Genomic DNA, 16,054 nt, shown 5'->3' on the forward strand with positions numbered 1-16,054 from the left:
AAGAGAAAAGGCTTCTGTAACCACCCATAGAATCTTCTCCCAGTAGCTATTTTGGGTCTGGCACCATCACTTTCTATCTATGGTGAGGATAGTGAAAGGGAGAAGTGAAGCCCTAAGGCGAGCAGTAGGTTTCCTCATATTGCACTTCCAACAATACTGAGGAAAGAACTACTGTGTTCTGGCTTCTCTTTTTTGGCATGTTTGAATAAATGTTATAACCCACCTGGAATTACCTATATGTGAGTTGGGCTGTTATATACGTTTGTTTAATAAATAAATGAAAGGCATGACTATTTCTATCTTCCTGTAAACAAGCATCTGTGCTAAGTAAAATATTTCAATAGGAGGAATGCAATGGGTGCGACTAAAAAAAACAGTAGCCTTTATTCCTAGTAAAGCAGTGTTTGGGAGGATTCTTATTGTGGCATCCAAATGGAAATGTACTTAGGAGTAAGACACACTATATTCTCTGGGGTTCATCTGTGAATTGGTTATACAGATCGGGAAGCATATTCTTCAGGGGTGGTTTTCATTTACCTTCCCTACCGATTTGCAAAAGTGCACTCACAGTTTTTTTATTATTATTATTTTAGATTTCATTTATTATTGTAATTATATATTGCTCTAGCAGAGGACCTTATTAATTCACCAAGCATTTCCATTTTTAAAAAGAGCCATTTGTCCATAAGTTGTTGAAGGTTTTCTGAGTATTCTTCAAAGAATAAATATAGGATCCAATTTAAATACAAATGCAAAAGCAAAACTAAAAACGCCTCCAATCTGTTAGAATTAGATAGATGGAAAAATGATTGGAAATTAAATCTACATGTATACATGAAAAGTTTATCAGATTGTAAGGCCTGGCTATCATTCTCCAGTTCGTAAAACAAATTACCTCACATTATTATAGCTAGGAAACAGAGGGATAGGCATTTGAGGAAGGAAAGTCGTAGGACTTTAACTTATATACCTCCCAAAAATGTTTCACAACATTCTCTGACCAGTTTACAATGTCAGCATTTTGCCCCTAACACTCTGGGTCCTCATTTTACCAACCTCAAAAGGATGGAAAGCTGAGGCAGCCCTGAGCCGGTCATGATCAAATTCCTACTGTGGGCAGAGTTCGCCTGCTATAATGCATGCAAGATAATCATTTGCAGATAAAAGAGCAAAGAAATTATAAACAGAAATTTTATTTTATTATTAGATTTGAGACGAGGCTTGCAAAAATAACAGCTTTTTTATTTCTTTGGCCAAAGCAAAACACAGACAAAAGCATGTAAGGAATAGCCACACACTGTGAGAGGGGCTCAGAGTATTAGATACATTTTACGCTGATAGAAACAAAGTTTATCCAATCAAAGTTTCATCACCAACGTGATCTTTAAAGCGTTCTTTGTTCAGGCCCCTGTCTCTGTCCATGCTTTGCTATCTCTGTAAGATACCCTTGTCTTTGTGTGTACATGCTCCTTGGTAGCCCCACCTTATATACAGAGCAGGATGTTCCTGGGAACTGTCTCGAAGGATGTTCCTAGCTCTAAAATGAATTACATGTCAGGCCTGCAGCTTTCTTTTGGATTTTTGGCCACTTTCTCTTATTCTACTATTCTTCTGTTGTGGGAAAATGGGAGGGGAGTACGGAGTCACTTACTATGTAGCCAAAACAAAATTCTTTCTAAAAAGCCAAGGTCCTCCTTTATCAGCTTTGCACCTGATAGGAACTGCCAGAATGACAGCAGGAGATTGGACCATGTGATGGAATTGTGTATGGAGGGCAGGATTTTGAACTTTCAACTAGTAAGAACAACTAGTTTTTACTACTGGTTCTGTGGGCGTGGCTTTTTTGTGCATGTGGTTTGTTGGTCATGTGATGGTGGGTGTACCTTATTGGTCATGTGACTGGGGGTGTCTGGATTCATGGCCATGTGAGTGGTTAGTCATGTGACCGGATAGGCATAGCTGGTTGGTCATGTGACTGGATGGGCAATTTGACATCACTCACATCAAGGGGCACCTTGCCTGGCTTCTCCTGACCTCAAAGGCCTTAAAGAGATACAATTTTTATCTCTCTATTAATTTAATACTTCTGAACATCCAAAATATACTAGTTAATCCTATGTGTGTATGCTATATGTGTACCTACTGTACATATTACATGGTATAGAGTGTGTATAGGCACACAAAAAGATACATTATCTCCTATATCTATTGTATGTGTATGCACACACACACACACACAAACACACACATGGCATCTTTTGAAGTCATGTCTAGTGCCAGGGTTTGCTGTACTTCCTTCCTCTTCTTTCTTTCTTTCTTTCTTTCTTTCTTTCTTTCTTTCTTTCTTTCTTTCTTTCTTTCTTTCTCTGCCTTCCTCTCCCTCTTTCTCTGTTCTTTCCAATTTCTTTTTTTCTTTCTTTCCTCTTTCTTTCTTTCTTTCTTCTCTCTCTCTCTCTCTCTCTCCCTCCCTCCCTTCGAGTGGAAAGGGGAAGAAGCACCACGCAGAAAAAGAATGTGTGACAGGAGGGGGGGGGGAGGCTCTATTTGATCACTAACAGCCGACCAATAACTTCAATCATTCAGCAATAAGTAAACTGACAGTCCTGCCCCGCTTGCTCCCAACACCAATTGCAATTTCAATTAAAGTAAACTTGAAGTGACTTGATATAACCCGGTGCACACTTGCCTGGCCAGCTATTCACGCCAAGAAAATCCCGAACATCCAAAATATACTATTTAATATGCTATTGATATACTAGTAATCAACTGGGCAATTAGGTTAATCGGAGGCCATCCAGCAGACATGAAAGAAAGGATCCTGGAATGGACAAGTAAAGACTGAAAGACTCTTTTCAATCCACAGCTGTAAAGACTATAGGGAGGGTGGAAATTGATTGTAAGGTTTTCTTTCTTTGCTGCATTCACAGAAATTCATTGTAAGGTTTTCTTTCTTGTCTCATTTATATTGTAATTACTTTAATGTACTCAGGTAATTGTATTTGAGAGTGACTGGCATAGCAAGTTCTGAACACCTTTACTTTCTGCCTGGTGGGAGGGAAATTTGTCCAATATGTCTATATTTTCTGCATTGTTGAAGCAGCTACATACACATACATACACACACACACACACACACACACACACACACACACACACAGTATATTTCTGCTTGCTTGAAATCTGTCTGGGAGCTCATAGAAAGTGATATCTGAGATTAATTGGCATAGAAAATTGGATACTATATATTTATTTCCAAAACTTTTGCCCTGGCTCTTAGACCTTCATGGTTGAAAGCTCTCTTTGGGAACCACTGAAGGAATTCTTTTCTTCTGCTGCCTCTCTTAATGCCTCCCACTTTGCATCAGGAAAAAAAAAGTACCCATCAAGTTCTCTAATCTGGCTGTCTTTTGTCAAGAACATGTGTGTCCCACTCACATGTTTTGAAAAAAAGGGATGGATTGTAGGAAGTTAGCACCCAGCCCACTCCTAGAAAAATGAAATATCCTGGGAAATATTGAAAAGGCTGAATATTATATTTCCCTGGATCAGAAATGGAGAAATGTGTTTTTAGGCAGGAAGCAGACTCACTCCTAATAGCCCCCACCTTTGCCAATGGCCCATTAAAAACCCTGCATAATAAAGATCTCCCGCCTTCAGTTCCAGGGCGATGGGATTAAGGCATGATAGTATTAGACCTTTACCCATCTCACCACAGGGCCCCTGGGAAGAAACAATGTTCAATCAAACTTGGACTCAAGACAGCCTAGAGAGTTGCCCCTGCATGGCTCCATAGCAGTTAAATAAATAGCTTTATTTAACATATGGAAATAAAGTTAATAAAAATTGGCCTAGTTCTATTTCATTTATAATCCTCATTTTATTTAGGAATCCCAGTTTAACAGCCTTTCACCAGTGTAGTAGATTTAAGCTGGATCCAAAAGACTTGCATTCAAACATTATGTGGCTCTGAAACTCAATGGTTGAGTTTGCACATATTGCTAAACTAAGCCTTGTTGTTGTAGTTTGTTGCATAGTACAATGTGTGATCTTAATCAAGATAACATTAGCCAGTGGTTGCTTTCAAAAAATTTAGAACTTATTCTGTAGATGTGGCCAGTTTTGTGGGAGTGGCTTAGTGGTCATGTGACCAGGTGGGAGTGGCTTGGCAGTTGTGTGACTGGGTGGGGGTGGCCAACTTGGAAAATGTGAAAGAGGAGGACGGGGCAGAGAGAGGCTTTTCAGAAGCCCAGAGCAGCGCTGAAGCCCAATCCAGCATGGGCTTTCTCCCCCTCCTCCGTTTTCAAGCTGCTTGGGAAAGAGGAGGAAGGGGCGGAGAGATGCTTTTCAGGATCCCGAGGCAGCGCGTTCCGGTACTGGGCCTCCAGAGAATGGGTACAAGGAGACACGCTAAATTTCACCAACCAGTATGCCTGAAGCGGTGCATACTGGCTGAAACCCACCCCTAACATTAGTTCAGCTATCACCTCAATTTAATTTACTTTCAAGAATATTATAAAGATAACTATGATAGTGATTATCTCCCATCAAGATGGTGTATGTGATGTTACTGCCTGCTATTTGCCTTACAATAATTCTATGAGGTGGGCTGAAGAGAATGACTGATCCAAAGCCACTGAGCCAGCTTTTAGGTCTAAGGGAAGATTAGAATTCCCAATCATCTGACTTTCTTAATTGTGGGATTCCTTGGAGGAGCTGCAGAATTAATATAATGGAACACATTTCCTTCTATCTACAATAAAGCTTTCTTCAATTAAGTTAGGTTTAACTCAGTGGTGGGTTCCTACTGGTCTGGACCAGTATGCCTGGACCGATAGCGGAATTTGGGAGTACTTTTGCATATCAGAAGAGCTGGAGGCCCCCATATTGGTACGGTCCCTCCCCTGGCCTTCCCCCACTCGCTGCTCGCTCACTCTGTCATGGAAGTGAAGAGGAGCAATGCAGCGCTGGTCCAGGCTGCAGGCATAAGACCTCTCCTAATTCAGGCTTTTTCTTGCAATCATTGCGGGGCTTCCATAAAGCAGGGGTTTTTTATCACTCGCGATTGCAAGTAGAGATGAGTTAATTTGATGCTGACGTCTTGGTCGAAGATTGCATGGAGGGAGGGGAAGCGGAGGTCACTAGCCCTTGCTCCCTTGTTGGGCAAAGCTTCAATCTTTTCCTTGCTGCAGCCAGATGACTGAGGCTGAGCAATTTGCTGGTCTGGAGTTGGTATTTTTTTACAGTGCAAAGCATCTACCCAGAAAGCCAAATACTGTCATTTCACAGCTGTATTGGGGGTCAGGAAGATCTGGAACAGACCGTTTCAACAAGGAGTCAGGCAATTTTTCCATTCAAACACTTTTTCAGGGATGCAGTGGTTCAAGCTGGTGGGCTCTTATTGGGAGATCCTTGCTTTAATTTTCATCCAGATCCCACATTTGCAAACATTTGCTCTGCATTCTTTTCTCATCAGCTGCATTGTATGTATACCATATTCTATTATCCTTTTATTAAAATGTACAACATTCTCATGGAACAGAAGCATAATAATATCTGGAACAGAGGGCACTGATATTATTTGGTTTAGGTTCTCCCTAATACTACTTAATATGATTCTAATCATTTCTGCCCAAATCCCCAAACCAAGGATGTAATATGTTTAATACACTCAGTGGAAGACAATAACAAGTTTTTTTCCTCTAGAAAGATTTTTATTTTCCATTTTCATAGCATATAATCACATGTATACTATTACGTAGTCAATATCATGTTGTATTATTAAGTAATTACATCAATTCATCTTACCATCAATTACCAAAGAGGAAAAAAAGAAAAACCCTGTTATTGGCTCTTCTGCTCTCCATACACCATATTTATACCTTATCCGACACTTTCTTCCCCCTCTCTCCTCCCCCTTTCTACATCCTGTCTTCCCGCCATCATTTTCTACTCTACTTCCCCTGCCCTTCTCCTCTCTCCCCTTACCATTCCTCCTTATAGACCTCAACGTCCCCCTTCACCCTCTCTCCTATCCCTCTCTTCCTAACTTTCTTCTCTCCTCTGCTTCCAACTCTTCCTCTAATTCACTTGGTGCATTTCAGCTTCTGAGCAAACTCCCTTTTGTGTTGATGGTATTTATAATTCCATTTCAATATACATAAAAAAGAAAAAATAGCAGTATACACGTACAATCATAATACCTTAAAATCCAACACCCCTCCTCCAACTTAGTAAACTCCACTCCCTCCCACCCTCCCCCCAAGCCCCCCACCCTTCCCCCACCATGACTTCCCAGAACCAATACAAGGTATAAATCTTTAACAAAAACAGTTTAAAATATACTTAAAGAGAAAGTAGAAAGTTAATAACGTCTTTGAATTGAACTTAGCTCCTCCTTGCTAGGCTAACTATAAACAATTTGTATCATTTCTGATCTTAATCATAAACTATCTGAAATTTCCTAAACCCATATTTATTTTGAATATAGTCAATCCATTTTACCCAGTCTTGTTTATATCTCTCGTTTGAATTATCTTTGAGATATGCAAATATTTAGCCATCTCTGCTAAGTTTGTGATTTTCAATGTCCATTCTTGGATAGTAGACAAATCTTCCTTCTTCCAGTAATGCACCACCAACAATCTAGCTACAGTTATCAAGTGCAAAATTAAGTTAATCTCTACTGCTGTACAGTCAGTAATTATACATAACAAAAAATAGGTGGGAGGGTAAACTTTATCCTTTTTTTAGAACATTTTGCATAATCCATCAGATTTTTGTCCAGAATACCTTAACCTTTTTGTAAGTCTACCATATCATTTAATTTATATTGATGTTTTTTCCCAAGCCGCAATAAGGCATTCTTTAGAATATGACTTTTAAAATTCTTATCCACCTTTTAATTATATAACAAATAAGCAACCATATACCAGATCATACCCTTCAATATTGAGTTTTCTATCCTCTGTTAAATTGATCCAATCACTTAATATTCCAAATTAGAGACTTAGTTACCATCATTAGCCCCCTGAAACTTTTAAAGAGCCATCTGAATATCTTGGAATTTAACCTTTGGCCTAGCTCCTCCCACTGCTTCTGATGTAACGTCTGTATGCTCCTGAGCGGTGGCTTGTGTACATTGCTTTTTTAATTCCTGTTCCATTCGTCTAGTAACCACACGGTCTTGTCTTTGTTCTTCAGCTTCTTGTACCTCTGAGAGAACAAGTTGATCCCCCCTTGTTAATACTTGAGTGGTTTGCTTTCCATCATGTCCTTCTTGTTCTCTTTGTCTGGATCTAGAGGAAGGGGGTTGTCCACCCTTCAGTACGTTGGTGTAGAAATCTTGTGCCTTCCGTACTGTAGTGAGGCGATGTCTTTTTCCAAGGTAGCTAAATGTGATGCCGGCTGGTGCATCCCATCTAAACTGTATCTGGCGATTTTTAAGCTCTTCAACTAAAAAGGCATAGTCTTTCCTAGATCTCAGCATTTTAGGTGGTATCTCCTTCAAGACAGTCACCTCCCAACCCCCGATTTGAAGCTTATTTTTGTAGGATTCCTGTAATATCGTGTTTCTCACATCTCTAGTGGCAAAATAGACCACTATATCTCTTGGTAATTGTTTTTGTTTTGCCAGCCAGGAATTAGCGTGGTAAACCTTTTCGATTTGCCAATCAAGATTCCCTCCTGACCTTCCCACCATCACGTCAAAGGTTTCGGAGAGAATCTGTTTCAGGTTCTCTTGTGTATTTTCAGGAAGGCCCCTTATCCTTAAAGCAAATTCCATTTGCCTATACTGTAACATTATGATTTCATTTTCTGCATCGCTGACCTTTTGCTGGACTGCCTCCATCTTCATTACCAAGTTCGTATTAGAGTCACTAAGATCTTCTAACTTTTCTTCAAGTCCATGTGCATACCCAACTAGCGAATTCAGAGCTATCAGAAAGTCCCCTCATTCGAAATGTAACCAAATTGAGTTATAGAGGGAAGGAGGTGTTTCAACAGGAGGAGATTCAAAAGGCATTTCGGGAATTTTTTACAGAACTGTATAAAGGGGACAAAATTAAGGGTTTAGATATAGACAAATACTTAGATAAAGAGAAAATACCCCTAGTTAGAGAAGAGTACAGGCAAAAGTTGAACCAACCAATAACCTCAGGGGAAATCTTGCAGGTAATCAAACAACTAAAGTTAGGGAAAGCGCCAGGCACAGATGGCTTGACAGCGGTTTACTATAAAAACTTACAGTTAGAAATGGTAGAAACTCTTAGAGAACTATTTAATAAAATTCAAACGGAAGGTAATGTGCCCCCATCTTGGAAGACAGCGTTTATATCTTTGATACCCAAAGAAGATCAAGATACTACCCAACCAAAAAATTATAGACCTATCTCATTACTTAATGTAGATTATAAATATTTTACTAAAATACTAGCAAATAGGTTAATGGTGGTTATTCAACAATTGATACATACCAACCAAACAGGTTTTATACAGGGGAGACAGATGAAGACTAATGTTAGATTAATCATTAATGCATTAGAATATTTGGGAAAGAACAACCAAATCCCTGCTGCGTTCATATTTCTGGATGCTGAGAAGGCCTTCGATCGAGTTAATTGGCAATTTCTGTTGAAGATATTGCAAAAAATGCAGATAGGAGATAGCTTTTTACGGTCAATTAAAGCAATATACCAACAGCAAACAGCTCAAATCATAGTCAACGGAAGTTTAACAGACCCTTTTCAAATCGGAAAAGGTACAAGACAGGGCTGTCCTTTGTCCCCACTATTGTTCATTATAACTTTGGAAGTATTGTTGAATAAAATACGGGGCTTGGATGGTCTAAAAGGGATCAAGATTAGGCAGCAAGAATACAGAGTCCGCGCTTTTGCGGATGATTTGGTCATAATATTGGAACAACCGCAGGAATCTAGTATGGTTTTAATGAACACGATTAATCAATATGGTCAAGTGTCTGGTTTTAAAATAAATTTAGGAAAAACCAAAATATTAGCCATAAATATGAATACTAAACAAAAGGAAGAACTAGGAGGGATGCTAAGATGTGAGGTAGTTAAAAAAGTCAAATATCTTGGGGTCAATATTTTAGCCTCAAACGGGAAATTATATAAGCACAATTATGAACCACTTTGGCGGAGTATACAGATAGGGATGAAAAAATGGGAGAAATTGCACTTATCTTTGCTGGGTAGGATAGTGGCAGTGAAAATGAACATTTTACCAAAATTTTTATTTCTTTTTCAAATGCTGCCTATACTTAAAAAAGATGTGAATCTTTTAGAATGGCAGAAGGGTATCAACAAATTTGTATGGGCCGGAAAGAAGCCGAGGGTAAAGATGAAAATAATGCAAGATATACGCGAGAGAGGAGGCTTGAAATTACCTAACCTAAAATTATATTATGATGCAGTGGCGCTATCCGCAATTAGTGATTGGACCCATTTAACCAACGATAGAATACTGAATATCGAGGGACATGATCTGGTATATGGTTGGCATGCTTATTTGTTATTCAACAAAAAATTGGATAAGAATTTTAAAAGTCATATCTTAAGAAATGCTTTACTGCGGGTCTGGAAAAAATATCAATATAAATTAAATGATAAGTTACCCATGTGGGCAATTCCTAGACATGCAATTGAAAATATGAATATAGCACAAAAACACGATAGAACCACTTATAGACAACTTCTCACTTTGGAAAGGGGGGTTCTACAACTAAAATCTTTAGAGGTATTGAAAGAGGAGAAGCTAGTTCAAACATGGTTCCAGTATGGCCAATTACAGGCCAGGTGGAAAATAGACCAAAAAACTGGTTTTATCCAAGTTGAGGATAATTTGTTTAAACAAATAAGAGATCAAAGTTTAATGCATATAAAGAGGATATATAATGTACTAATAGAGATGGATTCGGAAACGGAATTGGTTAAAGATTGTATGATAAAGTGGGCTCAGAATATTAAAGAACCAATAATGTTGGACACGTGGGAAAGAATATGGGTAAGAAATGCACAAAACCTGAGAGAAAATTTTTATAAGATGTTTTATAGATGGCATTTAGAATCTAAAAAGCTAGCTTCTATGTATCCGAATGTACAGCCTAAATGTTGGAGATGTGGTTCTCTCGATGCTACATATTTTCATATATGGTGGACTTGTCAAAAGGTTAAGGCATTTTGGATAAAAATGTGGTGGATCATGCAAAATATCTTTAAAAGAAGAATAAAGTTTACTCCTCAGTTATTTTTACTAGGTATATGTACTGACTTTACAGCGATAGAGACCAACTTGGTTCTGCACTTAATAACGGCAGCAAGACTGTTGGTGGCGCAATACTGGAAGAAAGAAGACTTGCCTACAACTCAAGAATGGACATTGAAAGTTACAAACCTAGCCAAGATGGCTAAAATATCGGCATATCTTAAAGACCACTCAAATGAGAGATATAAACGAGACTGGAAAAAATGGATTGACTATACACAAAACAAATACGGGACTAAGAAATTCCAGATAGCCTACGCTTAAGATTAGGAATAATCTAAACTGCTCAAAGTTAGTACAACAGGAAGAAGCTGAGTTCAACGCAGAGGTGTTATTGACTTTCTTTTTTTTATTTCCTTTGTCTTAATATATTTTAGACTGTGTTTGTTAAAAATCTACACCGTGTACGTGCTCTGGGAAGTCGGGGGGGAGGGAGGTGGGGTTTTAGGGGGGAGGGGGGATATATAGTATGTGTTAGATTTCAAAGTAACGCGATTGCACTTGTATACTGTTGCTCTTTAATTCCAGTGTAAAAATAGGTCAAGCTGAATATATTAATAGATAGTAGAAATACACCGAAGGGAGGAGTAGAGGGATAGAAGAAAGAGGGGTAGAGAGGGTGGGAGAGAGGATTGGAGGGAGGGTGAGAAGGAAGGGAGGGAGTGTATCGGGAGAGAGGAGTGGTAGAGGGGGAGGGGAAGTAGGGTAGAGGGGAATGATGGAGGGAAAATGGAAAGTTGGAGGGGGGCGAAAGAAAGGGTGTATGGAGGGTCGAAGAGGTACATTGGGTTTCTATTTTGGGGGGGTATTATTGACAAGAGGAATGGCTGTGTTTATTGTTTAATGTTATATGGCCCCGGTTCTGCACAGTATATATGTGACTGTACGAAAATGAAAATGGAAAATAAAAAAACACATTTACAAAAAAAAAAAAAAAAAAGAAAGTCCCCTCTAATCATTTGGTTACATGTCATAAGTTCTTCAGACATCTGTTTCTTAGAAGCAGCTATCTCTTCCTTAAGTTTTGCTTCCATCGTAACAGCATGATTTTTTAATGCATGAATTAATTCCTTCTGCAGAATTTCCCTGCAGAAGTAGAAGGGAGTAATGACTGTAATTTAACAGAAGGCACTGGTGAATTTCCGGAACTTTTCAATGCTGGGGGAGGGGGGGGAATTTTTGCTTAGAAGCCATCTCAAGTTTAATCTTCTTTAGTCAGTTAAAAAGTCCAAGCAGTCCAATTATGCAGTGATTGCTATTTAGTTTGATAATAAATCACTTCTTGGTAATACATCACTTACAGCTGTTTAGAAGTTTATTTACCCTCTCTACGGGCTTAGAAGAGAGAGGTGAGTAGCCATGCATCGGAAGCTCTCTAACTAGCCCTTTCAGCCTAAAGGCTGGGAGGAAGGGGGGAAGGCACCGGCTGCAGCATGGCAGCTCCAAGCCGGGATTCATTCTGCCTTTTGTTGCAGAATGAAGGTTTTCGCTCATCCTCAGCACAATGATTTACTGTGGCCTTCAAGCCGAGCTGAACCAATATTGGTGAACATCTAATTGTATGTATAAATCCTTAGCTCCATCTGCAAAGAATTCCTTCTGCTAATTACTTGATAAAAAATAGCACCGAGCTGTGTAGGAGGAGTGGAACTCGGATAGAATTTTTGCGAAGCCTAAAAGCAGTAACAAATTTTTGCAAGGAAAAGAAATGAGGAAGGTTCTATGGAAGATGTGTGAGAAAATTTCATGGCCAAATGCAGTGTTCTTACTGACAACAGAGAAAGAGAGAAGTATTTTGTTGTTGGGAAGTGAAAAACCAAGGTAAAGTTACAATTAGGGGAGGGAAAGAAACAGGGATGGGTTTCAAATATTTTTACTACCAGTTCTGTGGGCAGGGTTTGTTTTGTGAGTGTGCCTTGTTGGTCATGTGACTGGTTGGTAATGTGACTGGTTGGTCATGTGACTAGCTAGGTGTAGCTGGTTGGTCATGTGACTGGATGGGCATAACTGGTTAGTCATGTGACTGGGTGGGCGTGGCCAACCTGACATCACTCACATCAAGGGGTGCCTTGCCTGGCTTCTCCTCACCTCAAAGGCCTTAAAGAGATACAATTTCTCTCTCTATTTATTTACTACTTCTGAACATCCAAAATATACTATTTAACCTGATGTGTATATGCTATATTTGTACATGTATATTACATAGTATAGAGTGTGTATAGGCACACAAAAGATACATTATCTACTATATATAAACTGTATGTTTATGTACACATACAAATATACATGTAGCATCTTCTGAAGCCAGGGTTTGTTGTGCTTCCTTCCTCTTCTTTCTTTCTTCCTCTCCCTCCCCACTCTCCCTTCTTGTACATCCTGCATTCCTGAAAGTTCTAGTTGGCGTCTTCGGAAAGGCAGAAGTTCCATTGACACCAGCTCTTCTGGCCAGCCTCTACAAACCCATTCCAAAACTTTGGAAAAGGTTTTGTCTTGTTTCGTGAAATGAGCTAAATCCGCGGCCGATATTGGCAGACCCAAATCTTGTACCAAAAAAACTGAGGAAACTTGGGGTGGGTCCCAGACAATACCAGGCAGGGGACAAAGGCTTAAAGTATCCGCATTTTCCTTTTGGTTCCTAGGTTGGTGAAAAAAAGTATATGAATAGGCAGCCAGAAACTCTGCCCACCTGGATATGTGGGGGGGATATAATTAAAGGAGTTTGGCGGTCCCCCACCAGAGTACCCAATAGTGGCTTATCGTCAGTAATAAGGTGAAAATGGCAGCCATACAGATAGTCATGGAATTCTTTAACAGCAGCAACGGCCGCCAAAGCCTCCCTATCCAACTAACTGTAATTTCTTTCAGTATGGGACAGCATATGAGAAAAATAAGCCAAAGGTGTTTCTCTTCTATTTCGGAACCTATGGCTTAGCACTGCCCCAATGGTGAATGGAGAGGCATCTGCGGCTAATATCAGAGGCAAGCATTCATCATACTGCACTAGCATTGCCGATGATGTTAGCAGATGTTTGTCAGAGTCAAACATATGTGCTTCCCATTTGCCCCAACTCCAAATGGCATTACTGTCATGAAGCCTGTGGAGGAGTTCTGCAACAGAAGCCTTCTGTGATAAAAATGTGGAATAGAAATTTAGCAACCCTAAAAAAGCTTGAAGTTCGGTCTTATTGGATGGAACTGGAGCTTTTTTTATCACCACCACTTTGGATGAGGTAGGATGTATTCCTTGTCTGTCAATCAAATACCATTCTACAGAAGTAAGTCCTAATTTGCATTTGTTGGGTTTAAGACGAAGACCCGCCGTCGGGAATTGGGTTAAAACAGCCTTGACTTTAGTAATGAGTTCTAATTTGCTCTTAGCGGCAATGAAGATGTCATCGAAATAAGGGATGACACCCTCAAGCCCATGAAGCAGCCTTTCCATAATGCTTTGAAATATTCCGGGGGCCACACAAACCCCAAATTGCAGGCGTTTGCAAAGAAAAACTCCTTTATGAGTCACTATCGTTGGTGGCAGGGGCCTCGTCAACAGGAAACTGTTGGTACGCTTGTGCCATATCTAGTTTTGCCTATACCCTACCCTGGCCCAGTGCAGCAGATGTTGCACCACTGGAACTGGGTAGGGGTTATTTTGAAGCCTTTTATTAATTGTGGATTTAAAATCAGCACAAATTCTTATTGAACCATCAAATTTTAGGGAAATTACAATAGGAGTTTCCCAAGGAGAGTGGTCTACTGGTTCTAAGATGCCCTGCGATATATTAACTTGTCTAATTCAGCTTCAACCTTCTCTCTTAGGGCAAAAGGGACTCTTTAGCTTTCAATCTAATAGGTGCTACCTGTGGGTCCAGACTAAAAGAAATAGGTGACCCTCTATATTTACCAAGTGCTGGATCAAAAACGTCAGGAAATTCTTCAGTGAGCTGCTCAAAACTGTTAGTTGAAACAGATGTGGCATTTATGTCTGTAACAGCTAACCCTAGTGATTCAAACCAGTCTAAACCTAAGAGACTGGCTAATTGGTTAGCTACCATTAAGAGAGGTACACTGCCATCAAAATTGCCATGTTGCACTCTGATTTTTGCTGTACCCATTACGGGAATGCAGTTTCCCTAGTAGTCTCTTAGTTGACAGTCACAGGGAGCCTCTGTAATCCTGATAGTTAAAAAAAGTTTTTTCTTCTTTATGTTTGAGTTTGAGGCTAAGTTAACTTCCCTGTAGGCTCAGTTAATGGCCAATAACAGTCTTGGCAGAAACAGTTTGCCTGCTTCCCAGAACCTTTTCTCATATATCAGTTCCATATAGTCTCTTCAGGAGGTAAATAAGCCCTGCAAATACTTGTGAGGTGTCCCTTTTTCCCGCAACGTCTACAAACTGCTGTTTTAAATTTGCAGTTCATAAGGAAATGATTGCCTCCATAATTATAACATCTTGTCTGAGGCGATTTGGTGGCATAATCCCCCGTTTTCTTAAAACTGGTTTTAAGACGCCCAATATCTTCGTCTTCGTTGTCAGAGGATTCTGAATTTTCCTCAGCTTGCTGATTTACAGTGGCTCTCTAGGGGGTAGAACTGTCTAATAACACTGAATTTCAGCAACTGCTTTATGTGCTAGCTTAGCCACCTGCACTTCCTCAATGGCAGTTTGAAGTGTTAGATCAAAACAGGCTAATAAATAGCACTGTAGCCGTAAATCTCATATTCCGCAAACTAATTGTTCTACTAAAGCGTCACAAGTTCCATAAATCCACAGGGAATAGCTGCTGTCCTGAGGGTAAACATATATTGGCTAATTGTTTCCCCTTCATGCTGACTACAATTGCGGCATGCGTGTCTGCGGACAACTTTCGAGGGAGTCGGAGTGTAGTGATTTTTTAGCTTTAAAAGAAAGGTCTCCCATGGAATAGAATGGAGTGACAGTGGTGCTGCTAAAACTCTGGCCAAACTAAACACTTCTGGGCCATGCAAGCTCAGGAAATATCCCCTTCTTCTGTCTCTACTCAGTTCTTTAAAATCTTGTGCCACCAGGAAACATTCAAAACGATCCATGAATGAATCCCAAGATTCTCTTTCAGGGCTGAAAGTGGTGAAAGTATTACTAGCAGCCATTGCCTGATGGGGGATTCTGAGGTAATTATTTTTTTTCTGGAAAAAAAATATTTCTTTTGTTCTGTTGGACCCTTGTGGATCTCACCTTACAAAGATCCCACCTTCATCACCAATTCTATGTTTAATAAATTGGCAAAGAACAGGCTGAGGCAATGAGCAACAATTAACCAACTCTTTATTCATTAACAGCAACAATAACGAATCAACTTTTGCCGCCGTCTGACAGCTATTTATATGAGAGCTGTCATACAACTGGCCAAATAGAAACTTGCTTCTCTCCGGTTGGGTTTTGGTGCACTTCCTCCAATCAGCGATAACTTCCGTCTTGTGATTGACAGCTGTGGTCGTATATGTGAGGACTTAACAAAAATATATTATTTAAAATACTGTTGGCATAACAGCAATGAACTGGATAATTAGATTAATCAGGATTTCCAACTGTTGTTGCGGATCTTCAATGACATCGGCCAGACGAAAATTAACAGTGTTTGGCAAAGAGTCAGATGAAGGGGGAGCAGACGTGGCTTGTTCCTGATACTCCCAATCTGCTTCATTGGAGAATGCTTTATCAGGCAATGGTTCATTCAAAGTTTCAGACTCCTCGATATTAATTCTGGAGTTGTTTCTTCCAATTATTAAGATCC

The 16,054-nt window shown here is 39.7% G+C and overlaps 1 protein-coding gene across 1 annotated transcript in view; it reads right to left on the reverse strand.

Annotated features, from left to right (window-relative positions):
- The window catches only part of LOC116521223 (B-cell antigen receptor complex-associated protein beta chain-like), a 39,155-nt gene extending 24,759 nt beyond the window's left edge, over nt 1-14,396 (reverse strand). The window contains exon 1 of the mRNA XM_032235913.1: nt 14,186-14,396. Coding sequence (XP_032091804.1) covers nt 14,186-14,396 — 211 coding nt within the window. The remainder of the gene's footprint in view (nt 1-14,185) is intronic.
- Nucleotides 14,397-16,054: the final 1,658 nt, after the last annotated feature.

Source organism: Thamnophis elegans, chromosome Z, assembly GCF_009769535.1.
Source record: "Thamnophis elegans isolate rThaEle1 chromosome Z, rThaEle1.pri, whole genome shotgun sequence".
Taxonomy (NCBI): domain Eukaryota; kingdom Metazoa; phylum Chordata; class Lepidosauria; order Squamata; family Colubridae; genus Thamnophis; species Thamnophis elegans.